Genomic DNA, 14,629 nt, shown 5'->3' on the forward strand with positions numbered 1-14,629 from the left:
TCAATCATCAGAATAATATAAGCATTTTGATTTTGTAATGTTTGTGTTGACAATTTCTTATAAGTCAGAATAATATTCCATTGTTATTACAAACTGAGGCTTCAGTGGTTGGTTGATTGATTCATTTGTGTTGAAATAGGCTGAAATGTAAGTTGTTTTCCCTGAATATCTTGATCTTGCACATGACAGTTGCGCTCAGTGTTGGGGGTAAAGCATTACAAGTAGCGCGAGCTACATAATCAGATTACTGTTTTTTCATTCTACTAGTAAAGTAACGCATTACTTTTAAATTTACAAGAAAGTATGTACTTTACTTTTTATAAGTAATGCCGATTGCTTTGTTTCCCATGTATTTACTGACACATCTCTTGTTGCCATGTTGAGAGAAATCAGGAGAAAAGTGCAGAGGTGTTGTGTGAACGTGATGTTTCTGTAGTTCTAGACTAAATATGAACATTATTCTCATCTCACCTGCACAAAAACAGATTCAGTCCTCAAAATGAATAAAAACAACCAAATGCAAACTCTGCAATAATCCCATTTTATTAACCGATATCTTTGCCACTGACCTTCGATGATCCAATTCGCCCATACTAACCAACAATGACACATCTATTGCTGAATAGTGTTTCATTTTCTTCTCCTGCGTTTGTTTGAGCTGCACCCTCTACTGTACAGACGTGAATTTACATTTCCTTCAGCCTGAGGCGTATTCATTTCACTTTAGTTTACATACGGGCTTTTACATTTGTAAAAGAAGAATGTTTTATATTAAAAACAAACAAGCAAGCCATGCCCAGGTTTGGAAGTAACTCAAAAGTAAAGTAACTTTCCATAAAAAGTAACTAAGTATTGTAATTAGTTACTCTTTTACGGAGTAACACAATGTTGTAATGCATTATTTTTAAAAGTAACTTTCCCCAACACTGACTTTCATTGTTTGGATATTCTCCTAAACATTTCTTTTTGTATCCCACAGAAGAAACAAGGAAAGTGATATTGGTTTTGAAAGACGTGGCGTGATTAAATGTTCTGGTCTCCACTCACCTCTTCAGGTTGGGTGACCACCACAGTTGGCATCCCTTCCTTTGGACCATATTCACTGCTTCTCTGTGTCATGAAACTCTCATCCTCTCGCTTTAGGTCCTCCTGATCAGACTTCTTGTCCTCAAGGATCTGTTCAGGTTCTGGTTCTTGGAGTTTCTCAGTGGTATCCAGCCCCTGACCCTGACTTTGACTGGCCCTGGACTCATCTGTGAAGGCCTGAGCTGGTTTTGGTGCGGTGGTCTTGACGTCTGGCTCTAGTCCTTCTGGAGTGAGATATTTAAACCCCTCGCAAATGTGCTGGTCTGATTCTGAAGTGTGCGATGAAGATGGGATGAACTCATGAGCCAAAACATCTCTCTCCTGGAAAAAAACGAACATATTTATAATACATTTTCAGATATGTCAATCCATTGAAAATGTTAAACAAATGATATGATAATTAAATGTCAATATGCTTTATTTTCATATCATAAACCACTGGGCAACAGGTTTCATCAGTGAAAGTGATTAACAGTCAGATCAGAAAGAGCACTAATTACCAAGGATCTTGGAAAAAAAATAAATATATATATATATATATATAAATAAAATAAATTTCATGCATATTGTTCAATATGCAATTTCTGAAAGCAATAAAATCCAATATTCTTAATAAAAAGAACTATTAAATGTGCTATATTATCAAACATAAAGCTAGTTTTAAAGTTTACAAGTACAATATGCATTTATAAATGGTGATTTTGTTTTGTCCTACTTCAGTGTATCTAACAAGTAAAATCAAACACAGTCCTTATTGTGTATGGAACGGCTGAATTGATATTCTGTCGTGATGTGTATCCTATAAAATAAATAAAAAATAAACATTCCATAAAATCTTGACATATTCAATAAATAAATATTTATCAATATTTACAAACCAACATTTGGTACCAAACTGTCTAGGCTCTCCTGAGTGATAGCTTAATTTAATCTAAATATGCAACCCTGTTACCCGTTCTGGCATATTTATTGCTCAAGTCACACCGAACCATCATTAAACAAACATTAGCGCACTAACTTCCTCTTATCTTCACCGTAACTGCATCATGTGCCGTTTTTTGTGCTAATCTAAAGCGGGTTGACAAGCACAAATACCCTTTAGCTGAGGACTAACATTTCACTCAACGCTGGCATGATTACTCTTCATTAGGCTGTAATGTGACAGTTTGACAAGTGCAGTGGCTGTTTTAGTCACCTGCTGATGTGCGTACATGGCTCAGTGGAGATGAGACCTCTCTGGAAGTGGCCATTAAGCACAGTTCATCTGTCAGACTTCAGTCCATACTCAACCTCCACTATACTTCATTCGGAAAGAGAAATCCCAGCGGGCTTTGTGTCATTTATAGCAGTGCTCATGTTCATTAAGACCTCATTGGTGGCCATGTATATTTCAGTGCTACACATCGTGTCAAGGCTTGTAACGATTTTCTTTTTTGCATTTTTACTTGCATATCCAAACAAAAGCCTCATCCAAACTGTGTTAGCTTTTAATGCCAGAAAGCAGAAATCAATCAGACAAGTGGTGAAGCTCCCTTCAATAAGACGTCACATTAAAATATCCCAGCTTTCCGCATGTCACAGCTGTTCTTGCCTCCATTTCCACCGGCATGTCTTTCATTAGACAAGAATGTCTCAGTAAAATGTCCCCCCATTCAAGTCGTTTAAACAGTCAGCTCCAATGGGTATTCATTACACACGGATTGGTAACTGGCGAGGAATTGTTTTCCTGTACATAATGGTCAGATGTGTAATCCAAGCCGTTTGCAATTAATTAAGAAACACTGTGTGCATGTGGCCACTTGTACTCCGGCTCTCTCTGGACAATGGCTGACTCATCTTGGACTGCAGAAAATTTTAAGCATCTGATGTTTCCGGATACTTGAGCAATGAAGTCTTCCCACTGTTAAACTTTACAGCAATCTAATTAAGCTGAAGATTCGGTATTGCGACAACAGGCTTTGGTTTGAAGTCTAGCTGACCAAAATGTAGACTAAATATTACTTTGAGTGGCTTTATTTTGATTATAGAAGAAAAACAGAATGAAAGTTGAAAGATGTGCTTCTGTAAACATAAAACAATCTTCCATCATCAAATGAAAACAACAAAACAACCCAAAGCAAAAAAAACAAAAACAAAAAAAAAACAGACACACACACAAAACCAACACCTTAAAAAAGAAATGAACGAAGTACACAACAATAAAACTAAATTCAAACAAAACAACAATACAAAACTCAAAACAAATAAAAAACAAGACACACAACAAAACACATTACAACAAAACAAAATTCAAAAAATAAAAAAACACAACAACAATACAACCCCCCCCCCCCCCAAAAAAAAAAAAAAATCAACAACAAACAACCCCAGAACAAAACACAACAGCAAAACAACAAAGCCCAATACAAATCAACAACAAAACAAAACAGACAACAAAACAAATCCCCAAAACAATTAAAGAACAAAACAAAACAAACAAAATCTGGTAACTTTTTGCACAACGCTCAAAAGAAGACTAGGAATTACAGATATTCATCTGCATAGAAAATTAGATCCATTGCAAGATCAATTTAACACATTTTTAAATAAAAAATAGCTGCACATTTCTGCTTTTAAACTGAATGCCTTGCCATTATCGACATCCACAGAGCTCAACTTGTAAGTCCAGACCAATCCTTTAAGCACAGAACACATTTGAGCTAAAAACAACTTCATTAATGTTCTGTAAAGTTTATTATAACAGCAGGCAACAAACATCAGACTCGATGTTATACCTCTATGACAAGCCTCTGAAAAAATGTGCCACAATGTTCACCCTGCAGCTGCTGCGACGCTTTAGCTAATCCACTTCGTGTCCATTTCCATCTACTGACATGTGATATCCACAACAGAGTCTGAATACTATGAGGCTCAAAGCCACAGGATCCACCTGGGGTCAAAACACAGCATGGGACAAGGCTTCAAGGAGTGGCAAAAGCACACCAAAGAGGAAACGACACAAATTCACAAACAAGAACTACCTTACAGGATAAACCTAAAACTGCAGGGCAAATCTTTGCATTAAAGCTCAGTTAAGCTGAGGAATTCCCTGAAGATTGGAGAAAGGAATTCTGTATAAACAAGCAATTGGTAAACACGGATATAAATAACACGATCGAGCGATGTTTGGGTAAAACGGCCACCAGTTACTCCAGTGACTGCTGGGACAGGTTTACTCACATCACAGCTGTTATCACTTCTCTTTTAGCTTAACTGTAGATATATCACTGTGTTAGGACAAACATGTTTACTGAGTGTAGAAAGCACTAAATTTATCCTCATTCCTGAGAGGAATCTAAGCGAGCAAACAGCATAAATGCAATCGACTGGATCCGTCTTTATGAACAAAGCAACTGCATAATGAAGTCATATCACCATAAAACTGACTGCGATGCATCAAATCTGATAACGTTTTGTGGAAAGAGAACATTATTCATGCACCATTATCGTCAATCAATGTTCATTTAGCCCTCGGAGTTATTGATTCTTTCTAAATAAAAGTATAATCTTCCGAGACAAACGATTAGACACTGTAAAAAGTGAAAATGTGCAGCTCCACCTGATCTGATCTGCTACTTTTGTTGGTTTAACCCAATGGAGTAAAGGTGATTCTCTCATATTAAATAGTATTTTAGACTTTTAACTAATTCACTACATAAATCATCGTTTTACATTTCTTGACCTTTTTTACAGTGTAAAATATTGTATGTTTACTTTTAGGAAATTATAGTACTTTAACCTTAAATCATGGTTCTCTGCATTTTATATATAACACTTTTTGGGGTGAGAGGTTTCAAATGAATCATAAGCTAACGGAGATCTCATTTTAGAGGTTTATCAGCTATTGAAAAGAATTGGGGCTGCTCTTGGACCACAACAAACTTTAGACATGGGTTGGGGTGTTGGAAAGAGGGGCTTGTTGTGTTATTCAACATTTTAACAGTGCAAATTTGCATATAATTACATATTTCACACAAGCGCATATTTGGCATCCTTCATTGAATGCAAAATGTGTTTATTATGACTTTTTTGTGTATATTGAGCTTTATAACTATACCTTTTCCTTGACTGAAAATGCAGGTCCTTCTTGATCCATGAAACCAGCATCTAGATTAAAAAACACAAATCAATATATTCATTGCAATGCTCAAGGAAACAAATCAGGACTCAACAAATAAAATAAGCACATCTAAAGCTAATAAAATGTTTAAATGTCCCAACTGATACATTTGTCAACAGGTGTCTCGACAAAATGTGAAGATCTGCATTGGCAATGCTTTTCATGAAACGCATTCATAAATGTCTAATCATTTGTTATCATGCATAATTTCTTTCACAGATATGATGCATTATAGATATAAAAGAGTAGTGCATCAAGCATTATATCAAATAAGCCTAATGCATGATCCTCTTTAAACGTGCAACTACATTATATATGTGGTTATACTGGGTTTGATGTATATAAATCGACAACACCTGCTTTATATACAGACCTCAGATACACTTCTCGCATACAGTCATGCTGCATTAAGCAAGCACTTAACTCTATTAATAGAGCTCGCAAATGAGATTAGTCTCCTCTCTGCATGTTGAAATTGTTCAAGGAATTCAAGCGATACTTTTGTGTTTTGATAAGAGATAAGAAATGTCTAGATAAATAGTTTAGGCGAGCATCTTTAATGTAATAACCTGGCCTACCTACACGCGCAGGTGCTCGCATATAAAGAGCGGTTTCAGGGATATGGACACCTGCTCTCTTTACCTGTTTCACCAGGCTGTGTGTCGCGTCGCTCGTGTGTCGTGTGAGTATCATGTGCTCCTCCATCTGCAGTCGAGAGGTCGTAACATCCCCGCTCTGCTCCAGTCTGATTCGCGGAAGTCATGTTAATAGTGCAGGGATTCCTGAGCGCGTCATGTCGCGCTCAGAGGATTAACTCACCTGCGTCCTCCAGCGACGCGACCCAACAAATTCACATAAAGCGGCACAGGCGCAATATAGAGTGCTCTCTTCTTCGAATATATTTAAATGAAGCGCACAGAACTCCATCAAATAAACTTGTATAACCAGTGCAGTATGGCGCGTGGATCCCTGCAGTGCCGTGCACATTTGGAGCGCTTAATAGTGCAATGCATATTCAGAAGAAATATGACTTCTAAATGCATTATTGATTTTATTTATATTTTCTCTCATATAGCCTATAGGCTACTAAAACGGGAATAATCGTTAAATAATCTAAAATAGCAATAAAGCATCAGTTTGAAGCTCTAATATTAATTGTAGTAACAGGTTAAATATAGGCTAGGCTATTATGGAGAATAAATAATCAGAACTAAGACCTCTGTTCACGAGCAACTGGAACACAACAGATTTGAGGCCGTTTAAAAAAGAAATGTGAGCAGTTCACACAGGACTAGTTCAAAAACCGTTCAAAACTACGAATACCCCCAGCAGACTGGGTCTCTAGACCGAATCTCACAAGGTGAATTTTATGACAAATGCTAAAAACCACGTGTCGCTATTGTCAGCTGTAAAAACTAAAGGCTATCGCACATTTGAGGATTACAAAAAATGACTGAAGGTGCACTATACTGTTTTTAACTTGACACTAGGCTACATCTTAAAAACTCAGCGCTAGGAGATGTTGGGAAAAAAGACAGACTAGACACAAGGTGTGCACTCAACATTTAAAAAAAAGACGGAACGTGAACGCGTCGTGTGTGAACGGCTCTTATGTCAAGACCAAATGAAGAGGATGACTTTGAGTGGGCGCTAAAAAGAAGGCGCGCGCGGTATGTGTGTGTGTGTGTGTTTGTGTGTGTGTGAGAGAGAGAGAGAGATGGAAAACTCAGCTTGAGCTCTTCTTTCACTCTCCTTGAGGAAGCGCGCGGAACTCGAGACACTCTTCTACCCAGTTTACCGAAGACACTGATCATGCGAGCGACCTCGTTTAATTTCCTAATATCGGGAGTTGATGAGCTTTGAATCCTCGGTTTCTCCTTCGATGGCACCTGGGATGAGTGCGCTGACTCTTGGGCTCGTGAGGAGACTGTAATCTGGTCATGGCGTTTCCTCAAGGATACTTGTACCAGTCGTCGCTGTCTCTGTACTCGTGTCCTCCATACGGCTCCAGCGCCATCACCGGACCGCGGACGGATGATCTGGGACGGTCCTCTAGCGGATCTGCTTTCGCCCCGTACGCGTCCACAGCCTTCAACTCACTCCAGTACAGCCCCGAATCCACAGCCCCCTTCACTTCCTATGGGGTGAGTTTCATTCATAATAAAGCCCAAGGTGTATTTATTCTTGAGCAGTCTGGAGGTGTATTATGATTATTATATTATGACATCATGCCAGTGCTGCACAGTTGAAACTTTGTATTGTTATCGCTATTAGTACTGAGTTTTTCTGTAGGCTACACAATCTAGTGTTTGCTTGACACCTAAGCGAATAGTTTTAAGAAGTATCATTTGCCAAATATGAAACATTTGATTACATTTGTGTTAAGCACTTTGACTAGGTTTGGCGATAACTTAAATGATCAAGAAACGTAGTGAAAATAATCTATTTAAAACATAGATAACGAATAGTGTTCTGTAATCTCGGAATTTACTTTCTATTCTTCACAATATTCGTTTGTATTATATTTGATTTACACAATTAGGCTACTTATATTTGTGTGTGATGAGCTTATAAACTTATCCTGCATCAGATCAATATAAATCAAATCTTTTGACTGTGATTAAAGTTTATTATTAGGCTATAATTATTATTATATACAGTCAATAACGAAATATTCCAGAAGCACCCTGACAATGTTTAACAGTAGCCTGCAGTGGCCCTAAATTGTAATCTTTATTAATTCATTGCCCAGGGCTCCCCATATGACCCTTCTCCAGGCATGACTGGCTCTATAGGCTATCATCCGTACGCCGGTCCCCTGGGCCCGTACCCGTTTGGAGACCCCTCTTACCGGAAGAACGCCACACGAGATGCCACCAGCACCCTGAAGGCCTGGCTCAGCGAACACCGGAAAAACCCGTACCCCACGAAAGGAGAAAAAATCATGCTGGCCATCATCACCAAGATGACCCTCACTCAGGTGTCCACCTGGTTCGCCAACGCCCGCAGAAGACTGAAAAAAGAGAATAAAATGACTTGGACGCCACGGAACCGGAGCGAGGATGAAGATGAGGAAGACAGCATTGATTTAGAGAAAAATGACGAGGACGATGAGCCGCTCAAAACAGCCGAAACAACACAGACGACCAAAGATTTAGGTGCTCATTTTTTCTCCCTTGTTATGTCATGCGCGTGGTTGAACTGATATTATATTTCTTATATTTTATTAACATTTTTATTTTAAATAAATAGATTATGGTTGAAAAAATGTTAATAACAAATATTATCAGATGGCAAAAAGGTGAAATCTTTTGTGGATTAACAGTCAACTAATGCAATAGCATTAATGCACAACTTATTATGTTCGATAATAATAATAATAATCGGTTAAAAAATAAGTTATAAAATGCAGGAGCTTTTGAGTTATGAATATTAATAAGCTTCCAAAGGGTTTAGATCCTTTTCATGAAAAAAGTAGCCTATTAAAAAAAAATGTTTGTTTGTTTGTAAACAAATGAATAAATAATGACCTTGACACCATGTCATGAGGGACTATAGAGGTCCTCTGTAAAATATAATTTACTGTTTTATGTTTTTCATGTCACATGATAACAAAATAACCCCAGTGTGTTGGTTACACCACATTGCCTTTGATTTAGAGGACACACGTTTAATAACAAAACATCAACACTGTTTTAAAAGAAAAGGGGGGAAATAATTAGCAGCCTTTTAACTAAAGATTTTTTTTTTCCTGACAAGTTTTACAATCAAGTTCCCACAAACCTTTATCCTCTCACATTTATTCTAGCTATTGTCTTTTTTGATCGATTTAGAGAGAGAAAAAAAAGCGTCATTGTTACGTATTTATATAGCCTATATATATTATATAATCTTTTTTGCTAATTTACAAATAGGCATATATTCCATGCTGTTTGTCTGGTTCTAACAGGCATTTCTAACACTAATAAGTCTATTATCGTTTGATCGCAGTTGTCGATGACTGCACAGAAAGCCGCACGGAAGATCAGGACGCGGCGGACGCGGTCATCATCGACTGCGGAGAGGAAGAGGAGCCCACGACCTCCTCTCCCCGAGACGAGCTGAGAGAAACCGAGAAGCCCCTCCGTGAGAACTGCAAACCCACATCTGTCATTCATTCCCCAAACCCGACCCCCAAACCCAAACTCTGGTCTCTGGCCGAAATTGCTACGTCGGATAAGAGGAGTGACGAAGCGTCCCAGCCATCAGGGGCGTTATCGCCCGCCGGGTCACCAGCGCAGTGCCCCTTTCCCCCCAGACACTTATACTACACATCTCCCTTCTACGCGGGCTTCACGAACTATGGCGCTTTCGGAAACCTGAACGGTTCAAACCCGGCGCATCTGAGCGGAATTAATCAGGCTGTTTTCCACAGAAAACTGACCCTGGAGATGTGCAAAGAACTCACCTTCGAGCACAAGAGGGCGAATATTTAGTGTTTATATTTATTATCTCTTTATTGCAATGTAGGACGAATGGCAAAGCGTTCTTTCTGAACTTAAAAAGCAGATGCTCAGCATCTTTCTGAGCATAAAACTTTTTATATTTAAAAAGGAAACATTCTTTTCTTAAAATATCTATCGTTTATTGAGAGGTATTTGTGCAAGAGGCCAAAGCACTAATTTAAACCTTTTTTTTTTTGTAATTCCAATCAGCTGTTAAAATAATTTCGATTGTCCTTGTTTGAACGGATCTTCACTCATGGATCATCTGTGCCATTTTTGCTGTACTTGATTTTCAAGCAAATTTGGCAATGCATATTTTGTGATTTTATTTGAGGATAGTAAATTATGCACATGTTAAACTTAAATATATATATATAAATCACACCCCTTTTATTAAGAAATGTTGAAATAGATATGTGAGAGTTGAGAGTTTTATATGCTTGAAGAGGAACTATATTAGGGTTGGCATCAGGAAATTCTCTCCCTGAAGACATCAGTCAAGAAAATTTAGTTTCTGCAATGTTATTGCATCCAAGCTTCTTTACATGTATTTTGACCCATTATGGATTATTCTATCATCTGTTCTTTGCAGAATGGTGTGCAGTGCCTTCCTGATTTACTCACAACTGTGCTACACCTACATGGACTCAAAGAAAACACTCAATAGCTGTAAAACTCGCCTCCTGGGCATAATACGGTGTACATTTAAATAGCTCAAGTCAACATTTATTGCAGGGGGATTATGGGACAGTACTCTTAAGTGGAGGAGATATTAAATTTATACTCCATAAAGCATCTTCTCATGAAATGTGTCTTGCTTTTTTCCTGTGATGCGGAAACAGCGAGGGGCTAAAAATGTTCAAAGAGCATTTTAAAAGGTATTAAACGTGTAAATTCAAAATTTATTAAACTCTTTGCAAGAAAGACAGGATTAGCACAGATTCCCCATTTCTGCTCGAATAGCAGAGTCCGACATCAACAAACATCAGAGAGGCGACTCAGGCCCCGTGGCTTACAGGGGTAATACAACGTTTTTCTACACAAAACCATGAAAAGAGGCTGCAAGGACTTGAAAAGCTCTCTAATCCCTGCAGTACATTCTGAGTTTGGGTATATATTTATACTCGGCGCAATGCTATTTCACAATTCACTGAATTCAAAGCTTTGTAACTGATGAAGCTCCGGCGAAACTATCCAAACTATCCAATCATCTTGTGACCAATGTCACATTCAACACAGTCTTTTTATTGCTTTACAAGGGGGTTTTGGGGCTGCTAGAGATGAGTTTTCGTCTCTTTTCTAGACGTGTAAACACAAAATATCACTAGTAATTGCTGTAAAATGGGTTCTGAACGCAGCTGATGCATTCGTTCCAAAATATCTTTCCTCTAGTTCTGTTGTTGCCAGCTGGTAAATATGCTTTAATGCATAAACATCGAACCTCTTATAAAGAGAAGACTTATTGCTTTCTGTAATTTTAACGATATTGCATCTATATATTTCCTTTTTTTTTCAAATGGCAAGGTTTCAAAATCCAATGACTTCAAACCTAGTTTGTAGATAAAATTTCCTATAAACAATTTAACCAAGATGACACATTCTTATACCATCATGGCTCAAATAGCAATCAAAAAAGGTGCATTGATTACATAATTTAAATTTTTTAGTAAAATGTCTTCTATCACACTGTATGTTTCAGTCCATATACAGTTCATATAGAGTGAGAGAAAATCTTCATTCCACACCCTAATCAATATAGGTGGGCCGTTTTGAAGCATGCATGCTTTTGCTCTTAACTAAAGGCTATGTAAGGCTTTTAAAAGCATTGATTTGGAGCAGATCGATGGGGTCTGAGGGAGTGTTTTCCTGCATAGTGAGAAGGCACTAACAGGCCGCTGATGAGCCAGACAGCACGAGACAAACTGTGGGTCATTGAGATCCAGGTTGTTCATATTGCCACTTGACGACATCATTCTGGAGTTAAACTACAGAATTTCAAATCAGTTGTTTAGAAAATGTTTTCTTAACTTTGCCTGGCTGACATTTATTAAATGTTTTACATTTGATAATGCATTGGACATTTGTTTCTTTTTATTTCATCTGAAGCTTTTCTAATCATTGCGTCTCATTGACTCTTATAATGTAAATTAGTGGTTCTCAACTGGTGGGTCGTGACCCAAATATGGGTATCAAATGATATCAAACAGAAGCGACAACAAAAAATGCTAATATGAATGTAAATGCAACTGGCCAACTGTGCATAGTTAGGAGTCCCTGTGTTGTCAATGCTGCCACTTTCCAATCAAATTCATCTGTCATTTGGTAAAAGCTAGTCAAATGATGGCAGATGGCTTTTAAGACAGTTTAAGTGGGGGGGGGGGGGGGGGGGGGGGTCATTAAAATCACTTGCAATTATAATAAACATGGTTTGTGTTGAGAAAATGTATTTTATGAGAATTTTTGAGAACGTGAAACCCTCAAAATTCACCAAACATTATCAAAATGCATTAATTTAGAAAATTGAGCTTATGCCATGCAAACAATTCTGCTTTCTGTTGGGTCTGTACAGTTTATATTAATTGTAATACATCTCAATGTTTGATTTTAAGGATTTTTTGGTATTTTTTGGTATATTGGTATGACATTCTTAAAGATTAAGCTTGCAAAATTAGGTTTTTGATACTAAGGAACCATTCCGGGTGCAACAAAGAAGCATTTTTAGCAAACAGGTTTTAAAAGAACCTTTTTTTCCCCTTTTGTGCAAAGAAAAGGTTCCATGGATGTTCAAGGCTCTTCTTGAGACTACAGATACCAGTGAAGAACCTTTATTTTTAAGAGTGTATCACAATGTCAAATCTGGGCTCCAAAGCAAAACCAGTCGAGAAGCACTGATCTTCCAATTTAAGGGTGAATTATTTGTGCAGTTATTATTCATTCTCCTAACAAGCACGCCATCCAGTGTATTATTGTATTACACACTGACAGTCCTCCAGGCCTTTGGCAAATATATTTCATTTAGGGTTCAAAACGGCCAAAGACGCTGATGGCTCAATTTACTTAATAATAGATGGGAGGTAGTCTCTAAAATAATATTGACTTAAACACTCCCGCATGCTGAGCAGGCTCAGGCGGGCATTAAGAGAGGAGGCGTTTTAAACAGACAGCTGTGCTACAGCCTCAGGGCTCCTCTTTAATTGAAAGGATCATTAGGAGCCTCGGCGTCCCTTAGCAACTACAGTCCTCGCCGTGCAAATAACATGCATCGCTCGCCACAAAGCCACAAACGAAACACAAGCCCGCTGTCGTCGCACGCCACATTCAATAAGAGCGCCTGACGCACGGATAATTGTGTGCTGACGGATGATTGGCTAATTAAGACATGCCACCTCACATTGTCTTTGGATGCCAAGGCTTGCTTGCTTATTTACATGAAAGACTGTGAATAATTTAGTACACCTGGAGACAGAAAACAATACGCCTTGTTTATCGTAATGGGAAGGAATACCAATTCTGAGGATTTGTGAAGTGAATTGAGCAAAACATTATAATGCCCTGTGTCCAGCAGGTTAATATACAATTAGAATTGCCTACAATAGAATGAAAAGCGTGCAAGGCAAGCCGGGGCTAGTTGTCACACTCACTCCAGTGAATATTTCTCAGGGATGGTTAATGTTGTGAAATGTTGTCTGCATTGGTATCGACTCCAAAAAAATGTCATTGAAAATGGTTGAGTTCCAAGGAAAATGAAGTTCATTTAATCAACGTCAAAGCATGTCGTCATCACATGTTTTGTCACAATGGGAATCAGCCATTAGATGGCCTATTATAGGCTTTTTAGACAAAAATGTCAACAATAAACTGATTAAGAAACTAAATATTTCATTAGAGAAATCAAAGAAAAGGATCAAACATAGTTCAGTCCAATATAAACTGTAATAAATAAGTTTAAAGATGCAAACCATGTGATCCACCTTTATAAACCCCCTTGTGACAAACTGCCCCAATCTGAGGTTTATGAAAAATACTCAACCTTTTCTCTTGTATAGTTCAGCCTTTCTGTTGAAAATCTACCTTATTGTGTTCACTTCTTTACCCAGCAGATTATAAAAATACGATTTGGGGATTTTATGATATGATGATATTTGGAGGACAAAACTGCCATGTACTCTAATTTATGTACTTTTGAACTAGGCGTTTACAAACTCAATAATTGAAGTTTTGCCTCCAAATCTTCTAGTTTTTGCCAACATCCCATTGTGAGACAACTAGCCCCGGTCTATTCTACTCATAATCAGCTCATGTGTTCTTTTCTGTCTGATTGCATTATTTCATGTAGGTGCAGGTATATTCTTTAAACAGCACTGAGCTGAAATCACATTAATATAAAGTGCACGAAAAGTGCATCCGAGATCTGATTAGCACGCATCTTAACACCGCGAGGAACACATGAAGCATTTGCAGTTACGCGCTGACTTTGTAAACCAATGCATTCATCTCATCTGTTAGAGCATTTAGTTAAGCTGAAGGAAAGAGAATGTTATCCGGAAAGCCGGAACAAAGTTTGAAAGGCAGCGCTTGCAGGTTTAATATCGCTATATCACAAGCACTCCCGCATTACATCTGTAAAGCAACGCATTCAGCAAGAACAATTGACAGAGTGCCTCTGTATTCACAAGGGTTGAGTTATCATATTAAAAATACATTTATTCTAAGTCAATTTTTGAGATTGTTTGGCAGTGCTGGAAACAATAACATCATGGAGGACTCCATATTCCTGCCAGCACCCTGGGGTAGCGCTATATTTCTTTTTGATGTGATTAAAACACAATGATGAATATGGTTTGCTTTGTAGTTGAATAATGGCTTGGAAAGCGAGACTGTGCTAGTGAATGGATTCCTT

At 38.0% G+C, this 14,629-nt stretch overlaps 3 protein-coding genes across 3 annotated transcripts in view; 2 read left to right on the forward strand and 1 right to left on the reverse strand.

Moving 5' to 3' along the window:
* Positions 1-6,062, reverse strand: part of LOC306868531 (uncharacterized protein) — a 61,663-nt gene extending 55,601 nt beyond the window's left edge. Inside the window, exons 1-3 of the mRNA XM_079414743.1 lie at positions 5,888-6,062; positions 5,183-5,232; positions 1,048-1,407 (exon numbers count right to left, since the gene is read on the reverse strand). Coding sequence (XP_079270869.1) covers positions 1,048-1,407; positions 5,183-5,232; positions 5,888-6,008 — 531 coding nt within the window. The 5' untranslated portion in view covers positions 6,009-6,062. The remainder of the gene's footprint in view (positions 1-1,047; positions 1,408-5,182; positions 5,233-5,887) is intronic.
* The window catches only part of LOC306868005 (histone H3.2-like), a gene marked incomplete at its 3' end in the record, with an annotated part of 468,278 nt that overhangs the window by 344,899 nt on the left and 108,750 nt on the right, over positions 1-14,629 (forward strand). The window lies entirely within an intron of this gene.
* Positions 7,186-9,720, forward strand: irx5b (iroquois homeobox 5b; the record flags this gene model as incomplete). The annotated part of the gene is made up of 3 exons (XM_079414710.1): positions 7,186-7,389; positions 7,998-8,403; positions 9,254-9,720. The coding sequence occupies 3 exons, from the start codon at positions 7,186-7,188 to the stop codon at positions 9,718-9,720; spliced, it is 1,077 nt and encodes a 358-aa protein (XP_079270836.1).

The sequence above is a fragment of the Barbus barbus genome, assembly GCF_936440315.1.
Source record: "Barbus barbus genome assembly, chromosome: 50".
Lineage (NCBI taxonomy): Eukaryota > Metazoa > Chordata > Actinopteri > Cypriniformes > Cyprinidae > Barbus > Barbus barbus.